Raw genomic sequence first — 19065 nt, forward strand, 5'->3', positions numbered from 1 at the left:
TCCTGTTCCATGGCTTGAGAACCTTTGCTGTGAAGACTTTTTTTCCTCATATCTAATCTAAGCCTCCCCTGGTGCAACTTGAGGCAATTTCCTCTCATCTTATCACTTGTGACTAGGGGGAAGAAACCAACACCCACCTGGCTCCAACCTCTTTTCAGGAAGCTGTGGAGTATGATGTCTCTCCTCAGTCTTCTATTTTCCAGACTAAACCCCAGTTCTCTCAGCCACATCTCACAGACCCTTCACCAGCTTCATTGCCCTTTGCTGTATGGAGGACACACTACAGCACCTCACAGTGTCCTTCTTGGAGTGTGGGTCCCCAAACTGAACACAGTTTGAGTTGTAGCATCACCAGTGCTGAGTACAGAAGCATAATCACTTCCCTGCTCCTACTGGCCACACTACTCCTGATTCAGACCAGGAAGCTCTTTGCCTTCCTGGCCACCCAAGCACACTGCTGGCTCATGTTTGTCCAGCTATCAACCAACACCTGCAATTCCTCTTTTGCTGGGCAGTTTTCCAGCTACTCCACCCCAAGCCCAGAGCGTTCACAGGATTGTTGTAACCCAAGTCCTAAGCCTGAGGTTTCAGTCCAGAAGCCACACTGCAATACATGCAACTGCTACTTTTATAACACAGAGCTCTTCATTGCCAAAAAAGGCATAAAGGACTATTGGCAGGATCTGTAACACTTTCTATACATAGGCACATACATTTATGCCTACACACAGCACACTTTAGATCTCCATTTGCATATTTCTTACAAGCAGCCTTCTGGGAACTCACTGTCTCATGACAAATGATTATAAATGAATGTAGTTGTACTTCTTTGGCTTATGTCAATGAGCCCAGCCATAAAGCAAAGGAGCTCACCCTTCAGCCACTCAGCACTACTATTAACACAGGAATTGTTTCTCAAGTGAGGGTTTGAGGACAACCTGGACTGTCCTCAAAAAGATGCAGGAGCAGCAAAGACAACAGTTTGGTACAGCAGCAGCTGGCTGCACAAAGTCTTCCACTAACTCCTGTAATAATTTAATTCACAATCACAAACAGTTGAAAAAAAGGTCTTAAAATATTAAAGATACAACTGCTGTTTAGGAAAGCATAGAAAAACAGGGACCACATCTGGGCCAATCACATCACTGGTGGCCAGTAATAGGACAAGGGGCAATGAGTACAAACCAGAATGCAGGAGGTTTCACTTGAACTTCAGGACAAACTTGTTTTCTTTCAGAGTGCCAGGGCTCTGGAGCAGGCTGCCCAGAGAGGCTGTGGAGTCTCCTTCTCTGGAGACTTCCAAAAGCCACCTATGCAACCTGCTCTAGGTGACCCAGTTTTAGCAGAAGGGTTGAACTACCTGATCTCCTGATCTCCCATCCAACCCCTAGCATTCTGTGATTCTATGATCACAAATGTTCCATACAATGCACTTGCACAAAACCTTCACCTTGGGTGCTCTGCAGCACTGTTCCCTTAAGTCCCCCCATTGAAGCTGCATCATGTGGAGGGACCTAGGGATAAAGCATCCCTCCAGACATGCTAATGACCTTTGGTGCAGTTTCCTCCAGCCACTAGGGTGAAGTGCAGGAGATTCCACAGTAGGGAACACAAACACCCAGGTAGTGAAGCCTACCATCTGTCCTCCTGCCACCAAGGCACGTAATGCCCACAGCAGGAGCATACTGCAGACACCAACTTCTTCAGCCAGCAAGGAGGTGGCAAGTGAGACAGTCTGCTGGCTGCTGGTAGGGTAATTTGCTCAAGTGGATGGCAAATGTAATGGTAATGCAGAAAGAGTCACATTGTGCTATGTTTTGGCTGTCAGCACATACACATGCATGGGAGGGAAGGAGGAGTGGGCACCAAACAAACAGGCAAGCCCCAGAAATCCCATCTTGCTGTGTCAGCAGAGGCTGGAAGCAGGAGCTGCTGCTGAGACCTACCTTGAGCTGGTAGTACTTCTCTGTGCGCAGGGCCAGGATGCGCTCGATTGAATACATGTCCTCTGGTAGCTCAGTCTCTGCCAGCTCCATGCCAAAGGACTGCAGCATCTGGGCAATTTCCTTCACTGTGAGTGCAAAACTCTCTATTGCCTGGTGGGAGATGATAGCTGCAATCAGTTTGGGACATAGTGCATTCCCACAGCTCATAAAGGGGAGGTGAAGAGTCGGGGATGAGATCTGCAGGTTGGCCCAGCAGCTTGCCTTGAGAGAGATGAGTGGGATGTCCACTGCAGATGAAGCTGACATGTGCTGCAGGACATTAGCTGGTGGCCACCAACACACAGCCAGGTGGCTTTTAGTGCGGGCTGAATCCCTAAAAGGGGCTTACATAAGAACAGTATTGGGCATGCTCTGCTTTCTGCTGCCTGCTCTTGTGCACCCTGAGATTCGTCCCTACCACGTCTTGGAGATCTACAGCAGAAACCACTATAGGATTCATCTTGGAGATCTACAGCAGAAACCACTAGAGGATTCATCTTGGAGATCTACAGCAGAAACCACTAGAGGATTCATCTTGGAGATCTACAGCAGAAACCACTAGAGGATTCACCTTGGAGATCTACAGCAGAAGCCACACTAGGATACATCTTGGACATCTATAACAAAAGCCTTTATAGGATCCATCTCACAAATTCCTGTAATTCCTCTTCTATTCTCCTCTGGTTAACCCACAGTCTCCAGACAGCAGGGCTTTGGAGACGTATTTGGCTTCTAGGTGATGGATGTTTCCAGTTTTGCAAGCCCAAATAGTGGCTTTGAAGGCAGTATGGCACCACAGCCACCTCATACACAGCTTTAGCAAGAGAACAAAAGAGTGAGCTAAACAGCCTGCCAGTGACAAACTGAAGACAGTGGGCTGGAAATGAGTGCTGTTGGTAATTCCCCAGCACATCCCAGCCAGCCAGTGGGAGCTCTGTACACCAGACAGCTCTCTCACACCATGGGGCAAGGTGAGACTCTCCCAGCCTTGCTCACAAGCTCTGGCTGTGCTTTTGAGAACAAGACAATCAACTCAGATTGATGTTTTCTTTAAACAATGTGTATTTCGCACAGAATTTTCAGGAAATCTTTTATAAGCACACAAGAAGGGAACTTTGAGAGGTTTTTTTTTTAATCTACATACATGGATACTTATCCACCATAAGCAGCTCTGATCTAGAAACCATCCTTTTCTGAGAGTCTCTTTTTTTTGTCACTCAGTTTGTCATTTTTGTCTCCCAGCATGAAAGCTATGCCGCTATCACTTTAACACATCATGTTAAAGAACAAAACTAGGAGCCAAAAGATTTAGAACATTTGTCAATTTGGCAGTGCATTGAGTGTAAAATGGCACAAGTAACAGCTTGAAATGTTCCAACGTCCTGTGCTTTTGTCGACTCAACTCCACATCTGCTGGTGTGGATGATGTTGCAGGGCAAGAGGCACAGGGATGTCTGGTACAGATTTGATGGGAAGGTAATCCCAGAATCCAACCTGTCATCAATCTGGTGAAAGTCCCACTGGCAACTAAGAGTTTGCATAGAAACACAGGGTAAGGCATGGCTCAGGGAAGGAAATGTCTGATTCTTGGCAATATGAAAGGAAAAAAAGTGTTGTACAGCAAAAAAAAGTAAAGTATCTGAATTCTCTGCAGTCAGAGAGAATTCTCTCTGCAGAGAGCAGTCTCATTGTCCAGGTTCCCAAACACATTTGTGATACTGAGATGAAACAACCATTACTCAAAAAAAAAACCCCAAAACTGCCTACTTTATCTCTACCTTTAAGGGAATTTCTGTAGAGGCTTAAGAAGAGAAATCTTCCAGGAGCAGTTTCAAGAGCAACCTGATGCAATTAATCACTCGGTTCCCTGATAAATCTAATGGCACCAGACTCCCTTGCAGATTTGATTGAGGAAATGTAGCTGGCATTGGGGCTTCCTTTCAGCTAGCCAGTGCCTTACAGAAAACCTTCCCCAGCCAGTCCCAAACACCCCAGAGCCCAGTGCTGAGCCCCGGTACGTACAGTCCTGAAGATGACCCACTCGCTGTGGCTGTACTCCAGGGTGCCTCCGAACTCTGGGGTTAATTGGTGCTCATCAATGTACGTCAGCAGGTCACTAACCGAGCTCAGCATAACAACCTATGAACAAGGCAACACCATCAGAAGGCTGATCATTGCTTCTACTCAGGTCATGCACAGATTGCAGACTGGTAGGGGTTGGAAGGGACCTTCGGAGGTGGAGTCCAACACCCCTGCCAAGGAAGGGTCACCTAAAGGTCACACAGGAACATGTTCAGGCAGGATTTGAACGATTTTCTGGACTCCCCAGAACAAGAAGCACATGGAGCGAGTCCAGAGGAGGGCTCTGAGGATGCTCAGAGGGCTGGAGCACCTCTCCTATGAGGACAGGCTATGAAAGTTGGGGCTTTTCAGGCTGGAGAAGAGAAGGCTTGGAGGAGACCTTGTGCCTTCCAGTATCTGAAGGGGGCTACAGGAAGGCTGTGGAGGGACTATTTACAAGGTCTTGTAATGACAGGATGAGGAGTGATGGGTTTGAATTGGCGAAGGGAAGGTTCAAACTAGATGTTTGGAAGAAGTTCTTTGCAGTGAGGGTGGTGAGACACTGGCACAGGTTGCCCAGGGAGGTTGTAGAAGCTCCCTCCCTAGAGGTGTTCAAGGCCAGGTTGGATGAGGCCTTGAGTGACCTGTCCTAGTGGGAGGTGTCCCTGCCTATGGCAGAGGGTTGGAATTAGACGATCTCTGAGGTCACTTCCAAACTAAACCATTCTACGATTCTATGATTCCAGAGATGGAGACTCCACCACGTCTCTAGGTGCTGGTTGCCTAGAAGAAGAGATCAACCCCACCTGGTTAAACATCCCTTCAGGTAGTTGCATGGAGCAATGAAGTCTCCCCTCAGGCTCCTCTTCTTCAGGCTAAACAGCCTCAGCTCCCTCAGCCTCTGCTCAAAGGGCTGTGCTCCAGCCCCCTCCTCAGCCTTGTTGCCCTTCTCTGGACACACTCAAGCATCTCAAACACCTTTCTTAAATTGAGGAGCACAGAACTGGACACAGTACTCAAGATGTGGTCTAACCAGTGCTAAATGGGCCATGAAGACAAGCTGAGAAGATCACCACCCACTAGCATGGATATGATTTGTGGAGAGCAAACCATGTACAAGGGCATTGAAAAATGCTAGAGAGATGTGATGGAGAAAGATTTACTGGAAACTGGGCACTTCTGGCAGAGACACTCAGGTTACTCTTCATGTAGGTGCCTGCAGAGTAAGAAGCTGTCATCCCCCCACCCAAGGTGCACAGGCAGCCTCCAGTCATGCACAGGCACAACATCTCTGTACGCTCGTACCGGTAACTTGAGCAGGAAATCCTCCTGACTGAACCGAAACCCAATGTCAGTGAAGGTGCGCTGGAAGAAGCCCGTGGGACGGAGAACCATCACCAAGTGTAGGTTCCCTGGGAAAGATGCCTGCAAAGAAACAGAGACAGCATGTGGAAGATCCAAAAGTGTCTTTCAAATGCTATGAAAAGAGGGAAAATCATTCAGATCTTAGCTTCTTTTTTTTGTGATTGTCCCTGATAGCCTTTTCTCATTTTCAGGAGGAAAACACTGTGAGTGGTTTAGAGATATCATAGAATCAACCACATGGGAAGAAACCTCCAAGATCATCCAGTCCAACCTAGCACCCAGCCCTAGCCAATCAACTAGACCATGGCACTAAGTGCCTCATACAGGCTTTGCTTCAACACCTCCAGGGATGGCGAATCCACCACCTCCCTGGGCAGCCCATTCCAATGCCAATCACTCTCTCTGACAACAACTTCCTAACAACATCCAGCCTAGACCTCTCCTGGCACAACTTGAGACTGTGTTCCCTTGTTCTGTTGCTGGTTGCCTGGCAGAAGAGACCAACCCCACCTGGCACAGCCTCCCTTCAGGGAGTTGTAGACAGCAATGAGCTCTGCCCTGAGCCTCCTCTTCTGCAGTCTCTGCACACCCCCAGCTCTCTCAGCCTCTCCTCACAGGGCTGTGCTCCAGGCCTCTCACCAGCTTTGTTGCCCTTCTCTGGACACATTCCAGTACCTCAACATCTCTCTTGCATTGAGGAGCCCAGAACTGGACACAGCACTCAAGGTGTGGCCTGACCAGTGTTTAGTACAGGGGCAGAACAACCTCCTTAAATGATGAGATGTAACTGCAGAAGAGTTGCCCAGCTCCTCTCCCCTTTGGAGCAGGCAGGAACCCAGCTGTGCATCTTGGAGAGCCACTTATTATAAACTTATAATACTACATCTTGTGCTCAGCATTGTAACTTGGGGAGTGAAATTCCGACTTAGCAGGGAAGCGAGGGCTGGGACATCAAAAACAATGACAGATTGAGGAGGCAAAATTGATTGCCAAACTTGCTAATCACCCCATAACTGCGTCAAGCATACTCTTCTGGTCCCTGCTAATTACAAGGCAACATTTAATTTGTGGTAAGGATTTGGAATTTCCTGTCTGCCCTGCTGGAGCCTTTTTTCAAGCATATGGTTGGCAGGTGTGTGCTTTAACTAGAGCTGTGAAAAGGGTGTTTGGAAATGAAATAAAAAGAAGAGGTTTTGAGAAAGTAGGAGTCACATCATTACATTATGGATATTGCATGATGCAAAGAACTGAGTTACACAGAACCACAGAATGATAAGGGATGGAAGGGGTCTCTGAAGGTTATCTAGTCTACACCTGCTGCTAGAGCAGGACCACACAGAGTAAATCACAAAGGAGCACATCCAGGTGTGTTTGGAATGCCTCCAGTTAGGGAGACTCCACAACCTCTCTGGGCAGCCTGGTCCAGTGCTCCAGGACCCTCAGTGTAAAGAATTTTTTCCTTATGTTTACATGGAGCCTCCAGTTTATGTCCATTGCCCCTTGACCTGTCACTATACACCACTGAGAAGAGTCTGGCCCCATCCTTCTGACACTCGCCCTTTAGATATCATCAGCATTGATGAGATTCCTCTCAGTCTCCTCTTCTCCAGACTAAGCAGCCCCAGATCTCTCACCCTTTCCTTGTACTGCAGTTGTTGTAGTCCCCTCAGCATCTCAGTGGCTCTCTGCTGGACTCTCTCCAGTAGTTCCTTGTCCTTGAACTGGGGAGCCCAGAACTAATAACTAGGAGTTAATTAAGATGTGATTTACTCTCAAGTTCTGCCAGGGCAGGTTACTTCTTCCCATATATTCCTCCTTACATATCTTCCTCCATGAAACATGATAGCAGCAGCTATACCAAGTAATGAACACGTTTAGGTGTTTTGCACTGCAGGGCACTTAATCTACACCTTCAAAACAAAGACTGCTCCTGTAAACAGACATTAGTTTTGTTCCAAAAAAACATGATTTGCAGTTGAGATCTGACATCCATGAACTGCATTGTGACCCATCTGTTAGGTTTTCTTGTGTAGGAAAGGTCAGGTTGTGGCTCCCATTGCCCACAACTTCACTCAGAAATGCATAGTGGATTTAAGGCTCCAAAAAAGTCACATCAGTTCAATATATTGATCTGCTGTTATTTTAGGGAGGAGAAAGGGGGGGAAAAAAAGAATAAATCCATGTGAATGAAGTGTTAAATTCATACTCTTTGGAAGCCAACAAGAATGGTGTCAGGGACAAGGACCTGGCATTAGAAACAAAAGCAAACCATGAACTACTGGAGGTGTTTATGCTGGCTCCAGGCCCTGGGTGCTGTACTTTTATCACACAGCACCTGCCTAGCACGCAAGGTCTCTGAATCGGCTGCCAGTCCCAGGCACACGAGGAACCACCTTCCAACTCCAGCAAACATGCAGACAGTCCAAAGGCCTGGATCTGGCCATGAAGTCACCTGACTTTAAAAGCTCTGAGACAAGTCTTCCCCAAGAGAGTGTGGGTGAGAGGCTGCAAAAGATCCAGGTTCAGCTCCCTGCTTCAATGCCTGCCTAATTAGCTCTACAAAAAGCTCAGCTCTCCTTCAATGCAATACGAGGCAAGCCCTGCTACTAGGGGCAGCGCTGAAGACAAAGCCATCTCAGAGACTCTGCTCAGCTCAGGGTTTTTAACTTGAGAAAAGAAAATCCTCCAATGGCTACTGGGAATCTCCAAGAAGTTGGAGTGGTTCCTCCCTTTGAGCAGAATCTCTGCCTGGAATGCTGAAAACCTTCATTGAGGAAAGCACATCAGAACTGGTACAGGCTTGTAGATATTTTGAATGAACTGAAAATTTACAGCATTAATATTTCACTGGAAAGTCTCTGGCAAGCTCAACACTCATCCTCCAGCATGTCCCAGAGAAGCTGGCTGCCTCTTCCACCTCACCATGCTGGCTCTCTCCTGGACTCAGTAATTGTTGTTCTTTCCAGGCCCACTGGCTGACCTGGCTTGTTCTTAACAGTCTTCATGCCCCAGCACATCCCATGGCACTAGGACATCCCAAGAGGAATGGTGTCCACAGCAATGTTGTGCCTATTCCTGCTGAGCTGCAAGTCCATCATGTGTCATTCCCTCACACCTACCCTTATATTCATGTTTCCCTCATCCTGGCAATTTCCCAGTGGGTGTTTCTCTGCAGATAGGACAACAGGAACTTTCATAGGATGCTTTTGCTCCAAGATAGGCTCTGCACCCCTGGTGTTAGTGGTTCAAACTGACATAGAATCACAGAATCAGGCAGGGTTGGAAGGGATCACATGGATCAGCCAGTTCCAACCCCCCTGCCATGGCCAGGGACACCCTACCCTAGAGCAGGCTGCACACAGCCTCATCCGGCCTGGCCTGAAACACCTCCAGGGACAAGGCCTCAACCACCTCCCTGGGCAACCCATGCCAGGCTCTCACCACTCTCATGCTCAAAAACTTCCTCCTCACAGCCAGGCTGACTCTCCCCACCTCCAGCTTTGCTCCATTCCCCCTAGTCCTGTCACTCCCTGACAGCTTAAAAAGTCCCTCCCCAGCTTTTTTTGTAGGCCCCCTTCAGATACTGGAAGGCTACAAGAAGGTCACCTGGGAGCCTTCTCTTCTCCAGACTCAACAGCCCCAACTCTTTCAGTCTGTGCTCACAGCAGAGCTACTGCAGCCTCTGAGCATCCTCGTAGCCCTTCTCTGGACACACTCCAGCATCTCCACATCCCTCTTGTAATGGGGGCTCCAGAATTGGATGCAGTATTCCAGGTGGGGTCTCACCAGAGTGGAATAGAGGGGGAGACCTGAACCAAAGGTTTGTGAGGCCAAGTCCTTATGCATGGTTATGAGCCCACTGTAGGTGAATCCAAAGAGGAATTCCCAGAGATTTGGGGAAAAACCACTGTTTCCAGCTCAGAAACACAACAGTGTGATCAGATGTCTGAATTTGAGGCTCTGACCTTGACCTCTTGAAAAGCATATCAAGAATATATTTGAGAAGAACAACCAGTCACAGATGAGTGCTCCTGTGATTTTATCTCATTACCCCACTCCAGTCCCTGTCCTGCACTTCAAGCAGAGATAAGTCTGCTTTGCCCTTTCCTACTCCTTCAAGTCCTTTGTGACATTCACCCCTTGTGCACAGAGCTGCCTCTGTGAAGGAAGTGCCTGTGTCTTCAAAGTGTATCAGCCCATGGGAACCTGCAGACATGTTCTCCTAAGAGCCTTCAGGCAGGAAGCCCACGGTTCCAGGAAGATGACCAGCAACCAGGAGGCAAACAGAGCTGCCTGCCAAGACTACACTATCACAGTATCATCAGGGTTGTAAGAGACCTCACAGAACATCAAGTCCAACCCTTTACCACAGGGCTCAAGGCTAGACCATGGCACCAAGTGCCACGTCCAATCCTGCCTTGAACAGCTCCAGGGACGGTGACTCCACCACCTCCCCGGGCAGCCCATTCCAGTGTCCAATGACTCTCTCAGGGAAGAACTTTCTCCTCACCTCCAGCCTAAATCTCCCCTGGCGCAGCCTGAGGCTGTGTCCTCTCGTTCTGGTGCTGGCCACCTGAGAGAAGAGAGCAACCTCCTCTTGGCCACAATCACCCTTCAGGTAGTTGTAGACAGCAATAAGGTCACCCCTGAGCCTCCTCTTCTCCAGGCTAACCAATCCCAGCTCCCTCAGCCTCTCCTCGTAGGGCTTGTGCTCAAGGCCTCTCCCCAGCCTCGTCACCTTTCTCTGGACACGCTCAAGCATCTCAATGTCCCTCCTAAACTGGGGGGCCCAGAACTGAACACAGTACTCAAGGTGTGGTCTAACCAGTGCAGAGTACAGGGGCACAGCAAGGTGTGAAATGCCTCTCTGAGAGCAAATGTGCCTTGGGACACCCTTGGGTTTGTGAATTCAGGATGCCAACATGTCCCACACAACATACAAAAGGCTATCACCAGGCATTCAGGTCCTTCTGCCACATCCACAACAGGGGCAAACTTTATGCTCTGCACACACTAAGCTTTAGCTTCTTGATACGTTTCACGTCAGCGGTAGCTGCATTTCCAGGACAGGTGATTTGATTTCCGTTCAGTTTAGAAAGCATTTGGAGATTTTTCAGCTGATCTCACGCATACAGGATCAAGGTCAGCACTTAGGAGTAGATACAGCACTAGAAATACAGCCTTGAAAATGACACCTAATGTACTTCAAGCATGCAAAAGCCAAAAAAAAAAAAACTAACTAAAAATTTAGTTGCAGAAAGACAGTCACAAATCAAACCATGCCCTGTGCCCTCTTAGAAGGCTTGAAACAAAGGATTAAATCATTAAAATATATCTATATAAAAATACATAAAGACAGACCAAGAATTGCACAGAGATGACATTCCTGAGGTGACTGGATCTTTTCTGATCACTGCTACAACTCCAGTTCTTTGCAGGAGTGAAGCGTAGGTAAGTTACACACAAACTGAACTCCAGTGATACTGCTGGAGGGGAGAAAAAAAAACCTCCCACACAATATGCTCAAGAAAGCAAAGACAAAAGGGTCCTTCATCTGGCCTTATGGTTCTTATTATTATCTGTAACACCAAGATTTGTGCATTTGACAGCCTTGGGGTTATGTAACAAAGAACTTAAAAGAACCCTCCAAAGCCTTTGCCCTCTGCTCTTCCTCTGCAGCACACCAGGAACCACAGAAAACTGCTGGCAGAGTTTCACTAAATCAGGCAGTTGGCAATGTTTCACATCTATTAACTATCTCCTTGGCCAAAGACCATGCTGAGAGCACCCTTCTCCTTGAGGACATAAAGGTGTACACCTTAAGACCCCAGTTTAGCAAGTTGTTTCAATGCTTATGTTTCAGCCATAACCATGTAGAGAGCCCTGATATAATCCTAATTGTTTCGTTTGGAAAAGACCTCTAAGATCATTGAGCCTAATCACCAACTTGACCTAACCTAATCCCACCTTGGCCATTAAACCACATCCTAAAGTGCTGTGTCCATGTTTCCTGAATGCCTTCAGCTACGGCGACTCCACCACCTCCCTGGGCAGCCTGTTTCAGTAAAGACATTTTCCCCAGCATCCCATAGAGATGAACCCAGCTACTAAAGCACAAGGGTGAGCACGCACTGAAAGCATCACTGCTATCACCTCCCTAGTGAAAACAGCTCATCCTGATGCATTTAATGTGATTTTCACCAATTTTAGAAACTCAGTTTTCAGCAAATGTTCTTCCCTGAGGTTCCCTGGCACATTCCTGAGGTTAGAAATCAATAAATACAAGGAAAGAGCTGTATCTGGCAGTGAGTTTGTCAGTGGGCAAGGGAGGCTGAGGCCAGCGGTCCTTACACAGGTGCTGAAGGCAATGACTTTCTGGTGTCCCTTAAAGGAAAAGCCACACAATAAAATGCCGAGCGCCGCTGGCCGGAGCTTTAACTTCCCTCATAGCCACGGCCAAACTCCACAGCGCTCTGCTCCCTTACTTCAGCCGCCTGCACCATTAACCCCCGAGCGATGCTGCCAGCACCGATGGGGCACCAGGTGCAGCCAGGGCCCCTCTCTCCGCAGAGGCTTTCCCTAGGAGCAAGCCTTTCCCGCGGCATTCCAGGGAGGCGCTGGAAGCAGCGCTGCAGGACAGCGATGCTCCAAGGGCAGCCTGGCTGTGGAAGATGCTCCACCAAAAATACAGGCATACACACCCCCGCCACGGGCGCTGCTCGATTAAAGCCGCTCCTCCACTGTCCCCGCTCCCTCCATCCCCTTCCCCGCTCCAAAAGGGCCTCTCCGGCCTCCGCGCCGCCGCCCGGCCCCGCTCGCTGCAGCCTTACCGCAGTGCCGCCGGCCCGCCGCCCGCCCCGCCGCGGGCTCGCCTCCGCCATCGCCCCGCCAACGCCACCGGGCCGGGGCCGCCGCCGCGGGTGGGAGGCGGGCTGGGAACCGCGGCCGGGGCAAGCACGGGGGGACAGGGGCGAGCAGGGCTCCTGACACCCGGCTCCCGGCTCCCGCTCCCGGCTGCTGCCCAGCGCCGGGCTGGTTTTAAGGTGGAATGCCAAAAATCGGGCTGCAGCGGGGCCAGCTTCCTTTCCTTCGAGGAGTGAGGCTCTCAAGCTCGCAGCTTTCACCCTTCGCTGCCTCCCGCCGCGATAAATCCCGACAGGATGCTTTAACGATGTTTCTGAATTTGGGGAGGGGGGTTAAGGAAAGATGCTCCTGCCCAAACCTAAGGCTTGCCCTCTGGCACCAAGGCAAGTGGTACCAGCATGAGCAGGGCTTGGCCAAGCAATTAGAGCCATACATAAAGAGTTAAATTAAAATCTCCACAGCCTGGTACACTTCCTTTTTTTTCCTCCAGATCAGATGCACAAGCGCAGAGCTGCAATCACATATACATATGCTGAAAAAAAATTAGGGCATCCTGCCTATTTCAAATTCAGCTTATTTGCACTTCTTTATTCCAAAATTACACCAAGATCTGGGGGGAAGAAATATTTTATTGCAGTATGGGTTGTGGTTTCTGACTGGAAAGAAACTGAGATGTCATTTTTTTTGTGTGTGTTGGCTGCACAAAGGCAAGTCCAGTCAAACACCTCCTGGAAACAAAGCCAGCCAATGTTTTTAAGGTAAGATTCCCAGTTCTGAAGGTTTAGTGGACAAAGGTGTCCTGCTTTTCGTTCCTCTCTGCACAGAGTACCTCCACATTACCCACAGAGACAGCACTACATGCAAAGTCTCTTCTCTGCATGGACACACACCCTCTTTGTGTACCTGCATGGGCTGTATGGTCAAAGAATCATAGAATCAACCAGGTTGGAAGAGACTTCCAAGATCACCCTGTCCAACCTATCCCCCAGCCCTATCCAGTCAACTAGATCATGGCACCGAGTGCCTCATCCACTCTTTTCTTGAACACCTCCAGGGACGGTGGCTACACCACCTCTCTGGGCAGCCCATTCCAATGCCAATCACTCTCTCTGTGAAGAACTTCCTCCTAACATCCAGCCTATATTTCCCCTGGCACAACTTGAGACTGTGTCCCCTTGTTCTGTTGCTGGTTGCCTGGGAGAAGAGGCCACCCCCCATCTGGCTACAATGTCCCTTCAGGTAGTTGTAGACAGCAATGAGGTCACCCCTGAGCCTCCTCTTCTCTAGGCTAAACAACTAAGGTCACAGAATAAATAAATTCACTTATTGAACACAAAATTAATGACCCTGCTGCCCAAGCTACAAGTCAGGACAGAATTCTTTCACATGTGAAACTCTCAAACTATGCAAAGCAACACCACCACCCTTAAAGGCTGCTCTCAGCCCTAGCACCTGTTCACAGCGCTGGCAGCAGTACTGAATTTTGATAACTTTAAAGAACCACTTTTTAGACATTGCTGCTTCTTTTTTGGTAACCATACTTGGAAATTTCAGTTTGTAACATTCAGGAAAATCAGACCCCAAAATATTGCCAGGGGTTTCTTAGGCACGCCGCCAAAAGGTAACCCTCTCTTCTTCCTGCCAGCAAGAAGCCATCAAAGCCAGGCATTTCTGATGCCAAGTTCAGCTGTATCACTTATTAACTCCCTAAACCAGTGTAAGATCTAATTTTGTCATTTCTAACCAGGACTGGGTAAGAGGTTTCTTTCTCAGTACATACTGTCCAATTAATTCTCTATCAGATGGCTCAACGCCTTTACCTCTTCCATGATTATAAACAGGAACAAAGGCAATAATCCTACACCCAGAATACTTTTGTTAACTTACCTACACAGCATGGCCTGGTGTAGAATGCATTTTTACAATGAATTCCTATCTACCCACGCATGTCTGAGCATGACTCTTCTATAACTGCATGCACTCCTGTAACACCAAGTTCTGATATCCTAAGCCACAATGCATTGCTGTGCTGCAAAAAGCTTACTTTGAGATATGGTTAGAGAGGTTATCATATCCTCAGAGAATGCTTTAGGTAGGAAGGGACCATTAACGGTCATCCAGTCCAACTCCCCTGCAGAGATAATCTTAGAATTGTCAGAACTGGAAGGGACCACAAGGATCATCTAGCTCTACCCCCCCTGCCATGGGCTGGGACACCCTACCCTAGATCAGCCTAGCCTTCCCTATCATCCTTCAGGGAAAGCAAGAGAGTGGATTGCACACTGACTGAAATAGTGCCAAAACATCTACGTGGAACAATGTGCACTCCCTTGTCCTTCCAGATTGCAGGTACACACAGAACCACAGAACAGTCAGGGCTGGAAGGGACCTCAAGGATCATCCAGTTCCAACCCCTCTGCCATGGGCAGGGACACCTCACACTAGATCAGGTTGCTCAGAGCCACATCCAGCCTGGCCTTGAAAACTTCCAGGGATGAGGCTTCTACCACCTCCCTGGGCAAACTGTTCCAGTGTCTCACCACCCTCATGGTGAAGAACATAGCCAGTATGAATCTACCCACTTCTAGTTTTGCTCCATTCCCCCTAGTCCTATCACTACCTGCCACAGTAAAATGTCTCTCACCAGCTTTCTTGTAGGCCCCCTTCAGATACTGGACAGCCACAATAAAGTCTCCTCAGAGCCTTCTCCTCTCCAGACTGAAAAGCCCCAACTCTCTCAGCCTGTCTCCATCTTGCAACTAGAGCAAGTTGCTCAGAGCCCTGTTCAATCTGAACTGGAATGGTTTCAGGGATGAAGCATTTGCCACCTCTCTGGGAAACCTTTGCCAGTGCCTCATCACCCTCATTGTACAAACGATGTGCAGCAGACAAACATATGTAATAGATCTTTAAAGTAAATAAATGCTCACATACACATTTAAAAGAGATTTTTCCACCCATGCCCACATACAGATGCTCATGAAGCTTGTTTTAAGACCCTAACACTTTCAGTCACTGACAATTAGATAAAATATAGTCTCACTAATAACCTAGTGTCTAGAAAGAGCATGAACAAAGCCAAATCCTCCACCCATCAAAAGCACATAACATGGCACAACACACATCTGAACCACTATGAAAAAGTTCCGAACCACTATGAAAATGTTCCAAACCAAGCAAATGAATCAGTCAGTACTCAAGCTGCTCATTAAGGCTCTTAAACGGGGCACAGAGATGTGTCTGAATTAATTACAGGGCCATAAAACAAAATGCCACCTAGAGAGAAAACAGGAGCAGCATCGCTCCTCATTCTCAGGGCTTTCTGAAAGTGATGCAGAATGAGCACAATGACTTAGTACAGCAAAAGAAATTAACATGAAAGAGGACTTACTGCTATTTTTTGGAGAGTCATTTTGACTGATGTCCATGTGTCCAATCTTCTATCCAGGATTAGGATAAATTTGGTGTCAGACTCATGTTGACTAGGAGACAATAAAATACAATAACCAGATAACGTTTTGGGAGCATGTGAATCTATCCCCCCCCCAAAAAAAGGCCAAACCCAAGAACACAGAATGCAAATCACATTTTTTTTCCTATGATTGCCAAAATATCCTTTGAAAAATATTTCCCTGAGCAGACACTGGCAAGAAATTTATGAAGATGACTTACTGATTGGGCCAGGGTTAAGCATCACCTTGGAACTGTGTGGCAGGTAGAGATAACAGATTGGTGGAGAAAACAGATGGCCCTTGAAATCCTTGAAACTGGTCTTGAGCAGGACTTGGTAGTGTTTGGAGGCAGCTGCTCTACTGCTGAGAGGTGGCCAGCAGCTTCCACCACCTTCTTCCCCAACATGCACATCCCTGCCCTCACCACTGAGCTCTTCTCTAAGCTTGCTACCTGCTTGCCCAAGTTACAGCAGCCAAGAGATGATTCCTGGCTTGTTTTGGCACAAGGCAAGAGAAGCAACATCAAGCCAAGAAGAGTAATGCCAGCTTGGCAGAGGGGAGCTGGTGCTAAAACAGGGTGCTGGGGCTTTCCTGGCTCCTACTGAAGCCCTGACGGAGAGGCAGCAGTTGCTAAGAGGCACTTCCCAACACATCTGGCAAGCACAGGCTTCCCAACATCCCTTCTGACACCTAAATCCTTATAGTTGCTTTGAAATGCCCAAACTCACCAAGCAAGCCAACAGTACTGGAGATGCCCAGTCTGGGAGATGAACTCCTGCCTGCAATTGAAATATCACCTTCCCAGGCCAGCTTAGCCCAGCTCCAGTCCTGACAAGACACACTTCAAGCCAGTCTGAATTACCAACTGGAATCATGTTTGCACACAGGTAACGGTATGCCAGGCTGTAACCAAGCCCTCTGATGGCAGTGTATTTACAGGATACTTAAGTAGTATTTACAATATTTATTCTGTGGATGCTGAAACAGGATAGCCACGTCCCATGCCACCCTATCTGGGTGTCTCTGCACTGCAGAGAGGCTCCCAGTCCACATGCTGGCTCCCGAGGGCTGGGTCAGGTATCTGCACTGGGCAGCTCACACAAGCACTGTCTTCAGTCATTCTTTGTTTTGGCAAGTGAAAACACATGGTGGATTACTCAGAGGTATCATAGAATCAGTCAAAGTTGGAAGGGACCATAAGGATCATCTCATTCCAACCCCCCAGCCACGGGCAGGGACACCCTACACTAGATCACATGGCAGGCAACACTTGGCAACTTCACTACAAAAGAAAAAGAGACTCAAAAGGCAGTCAGGAAGCTTTCATTCAATGCCCATCTTGTTTCTCTGCTCTGTGATAGCCTGACCTCTGACAAATACATTTCAAAGGGATTAGAAGTTGTGATGAGAAAGAAAAAAAAACCAAACAAACCATTTCCTTCGGCTCATGTTATTCACTGACTGCAAGATATATAGAGGCACTCAGCTCCCAGGCTGTCTTACTGTAGTAGTTTAAGGCTTATTGGAATATTCTAATTGAATCACAGAATCAACCAGGTTGGAAGAGACCTCCAAGATCATCCAGTCCAACCTAGCACACCAGCCCTAGCCAATCAACTAGACCATGGCACTGAGTGCCCCATCCAGGCTTTTTCTTGAACACCTCCAGGAATAAGTTGACTCCACCACCTCCCTGGGCAGCCCATTCCAATGCCAATTACTCTCTCTGACAATAACTTCCTCCTAACATCCAGCCTACACCTCCCCTGGCACAACTTCTGACTGTGTCCCTTTGTTCTGTTGCTGCTTGCCTGGCAGAAGAGACCAACCCCACCTGGCTACAGCCTCCCTTCAAGTAGCTGTGGACAGCAATGAGCTCTGCCCTGAGCCTCCTCTTCTGCAGGCTGCACACCCCCAGCTCCCTCAGCCTGTCCTCATAGGGTTTGTGTTCCAGGCCCCTCACCAGCTTTGTTGCCCTTCTCTGGACACCTTCCAGCATCCAAACATCTCTGTTGAATTGAGGAGCCCAGGTGTGGCCTGACCAGGGGAAGAAAATTATTTCCTTAAAGCTCCTTCTGAAATTTTATACTGAGTTTGTGTAGTGAAGACTAGCTTACAGCATCCATCTCCTTTATCTAACAGTTCTTTTGGAGAGAAAAATGCTTCATGAAATTCAGCTTCTCAAAATACTATAAACCTGACTCCTTATGAGGTTTCCTAAGGCTGCTATCAGGAGGACGACACAGAGTCCTTGCTAAGAAAGGGACTGTGTGGGTGGGTTTGATATGCCCATAACTCACGCATGAGTACATCACAGAATCACTACAGTTGGAAAAGACCTTCAAGATCAAGTCCAACCATTACAGGGAAGTGTTGGTGCATCCACAGCTAATTCTGACCCTCAGGTCAAATATTTAGCTCTTTTAAGGTCTGTCTGGTCCAAAGCCTGAGCTCTGATCCCATGATGTGATGCCACTGGCACAGGTGGTACCAGACCTAACATATACTCTCCACATCCATCTATGTGATGCTTCTCCTTGCTCCCTGACACCATGACCGTTTAGACTCCAAAGCATTACAGAGACATGCTTTTAAGATGGTCAAGTACTGAGGCAGGTTGTTAGGGTGGTTGGAGAAGCAGAGAACCATGATTAAAGTGGTTTTACTAATAACATGCTGAATGTATTTGAATCACCAGCAAGCTCACTGCTCTCATTAGTTTCTTGATTGAGTTTGACCTATTACAGCGACAGCAGGACTGTTCATCATGCTAATGCCAGGGTGTTTACAGTCATATGGAACAAGAAGCTCTGGAGAAACCACACAGAGCTGGGAAGTGCAAATGCACAGACATGAGCTGCCTGCAGAGCATGAAGGATAAACACTTCTGGCAAGCACACACCATGGCACATTCCAGTCCTGTATGCCAGAAGCCCAAGAAACCTCAGAGTCCCTCCAAAAAGAGGGCAGAGGAACCAGAAGCTGTTTTTTTCTCCTGCAGAGGTGGTTAAACACCTGGATACTTCTTGAAAGGAAGCCACTGATGGAAAGCTCCCATCTAGCTGCTGTTGACCTGCTCTCCCCTGCAGGCTGACAGAAAAGAAAGAAATTTGCCAAAACAGGCATTATTCAAGGAAATGATACATTCCAGGCAACTGAGTCACTAGGCTCAGCATCAAGAAAGGGGGGGGGGCATTAATCTAAGCATTCAGCCCTGTATGTGGCCCAAGCAGACTGGCAGCTGCTTAACCCCAAGACGCAGGCAGGTAATGCACACTGCTGAGCTATCACCAGTAATGGGGACCCCAAATCTTTGTTCCTGTAATTAGCCTCTTCCT

The 19065-nt window shown here is 48.1% G+C and overlaps 1 protein-coding gene across 4 annotated transcripts in view; it reads right to left on the reverse strand.

The window, feature by feature from the left end:
• MCF2 (MCF.2 cell line derived transforming sequence) overlaps positions 1-19065 on the reverse strand; it is a 73364-nt gene that overhangs the window by 35375 nt on the left and 18924 nt on the right. For 3 of the 4 annotated variants that reach the window (XM_064159160.1, XM_064159159.1, XM_064159162.1), the window contains exons 4-7: positions 15667-15757; positions 5352-5471; positions 4008-4124; positions 1947-2096 (exon numbers count right to left, since the gene is read on the reverse strand). In XM_064159160.1, the coding sequence (XP_064015230.1) occupies positions 1947-2096; positions 4008-4124; positions 5352-5471; positions 15667-15757 (478 nt within the window). Of the gene's footprint in view, positions 1-1946; positions 2097-4007; positions 4125-5351; positions 5472-12241; positions 12688-15666; positions 15758-19065 lie in introns of those variants that run through there. The other variant, XM_064159161.1, reaches the window with a different exon arrangement.

Source organism: Pogoniulus pusillus, chromosome 19 (assembly GCF_015220805.1).
Source record: "Pogoniulus pusillus isolate bPogPus1 chromosome 19, bPogPus1.pri, whole genome shotgun sequence".
Taxonomy (NCBI): Eukaryota; Metazoa; Chordata; class Aves; order Piciformes; family Lybiidae; genus Pogoniulus; species Pogoniulus pusillus.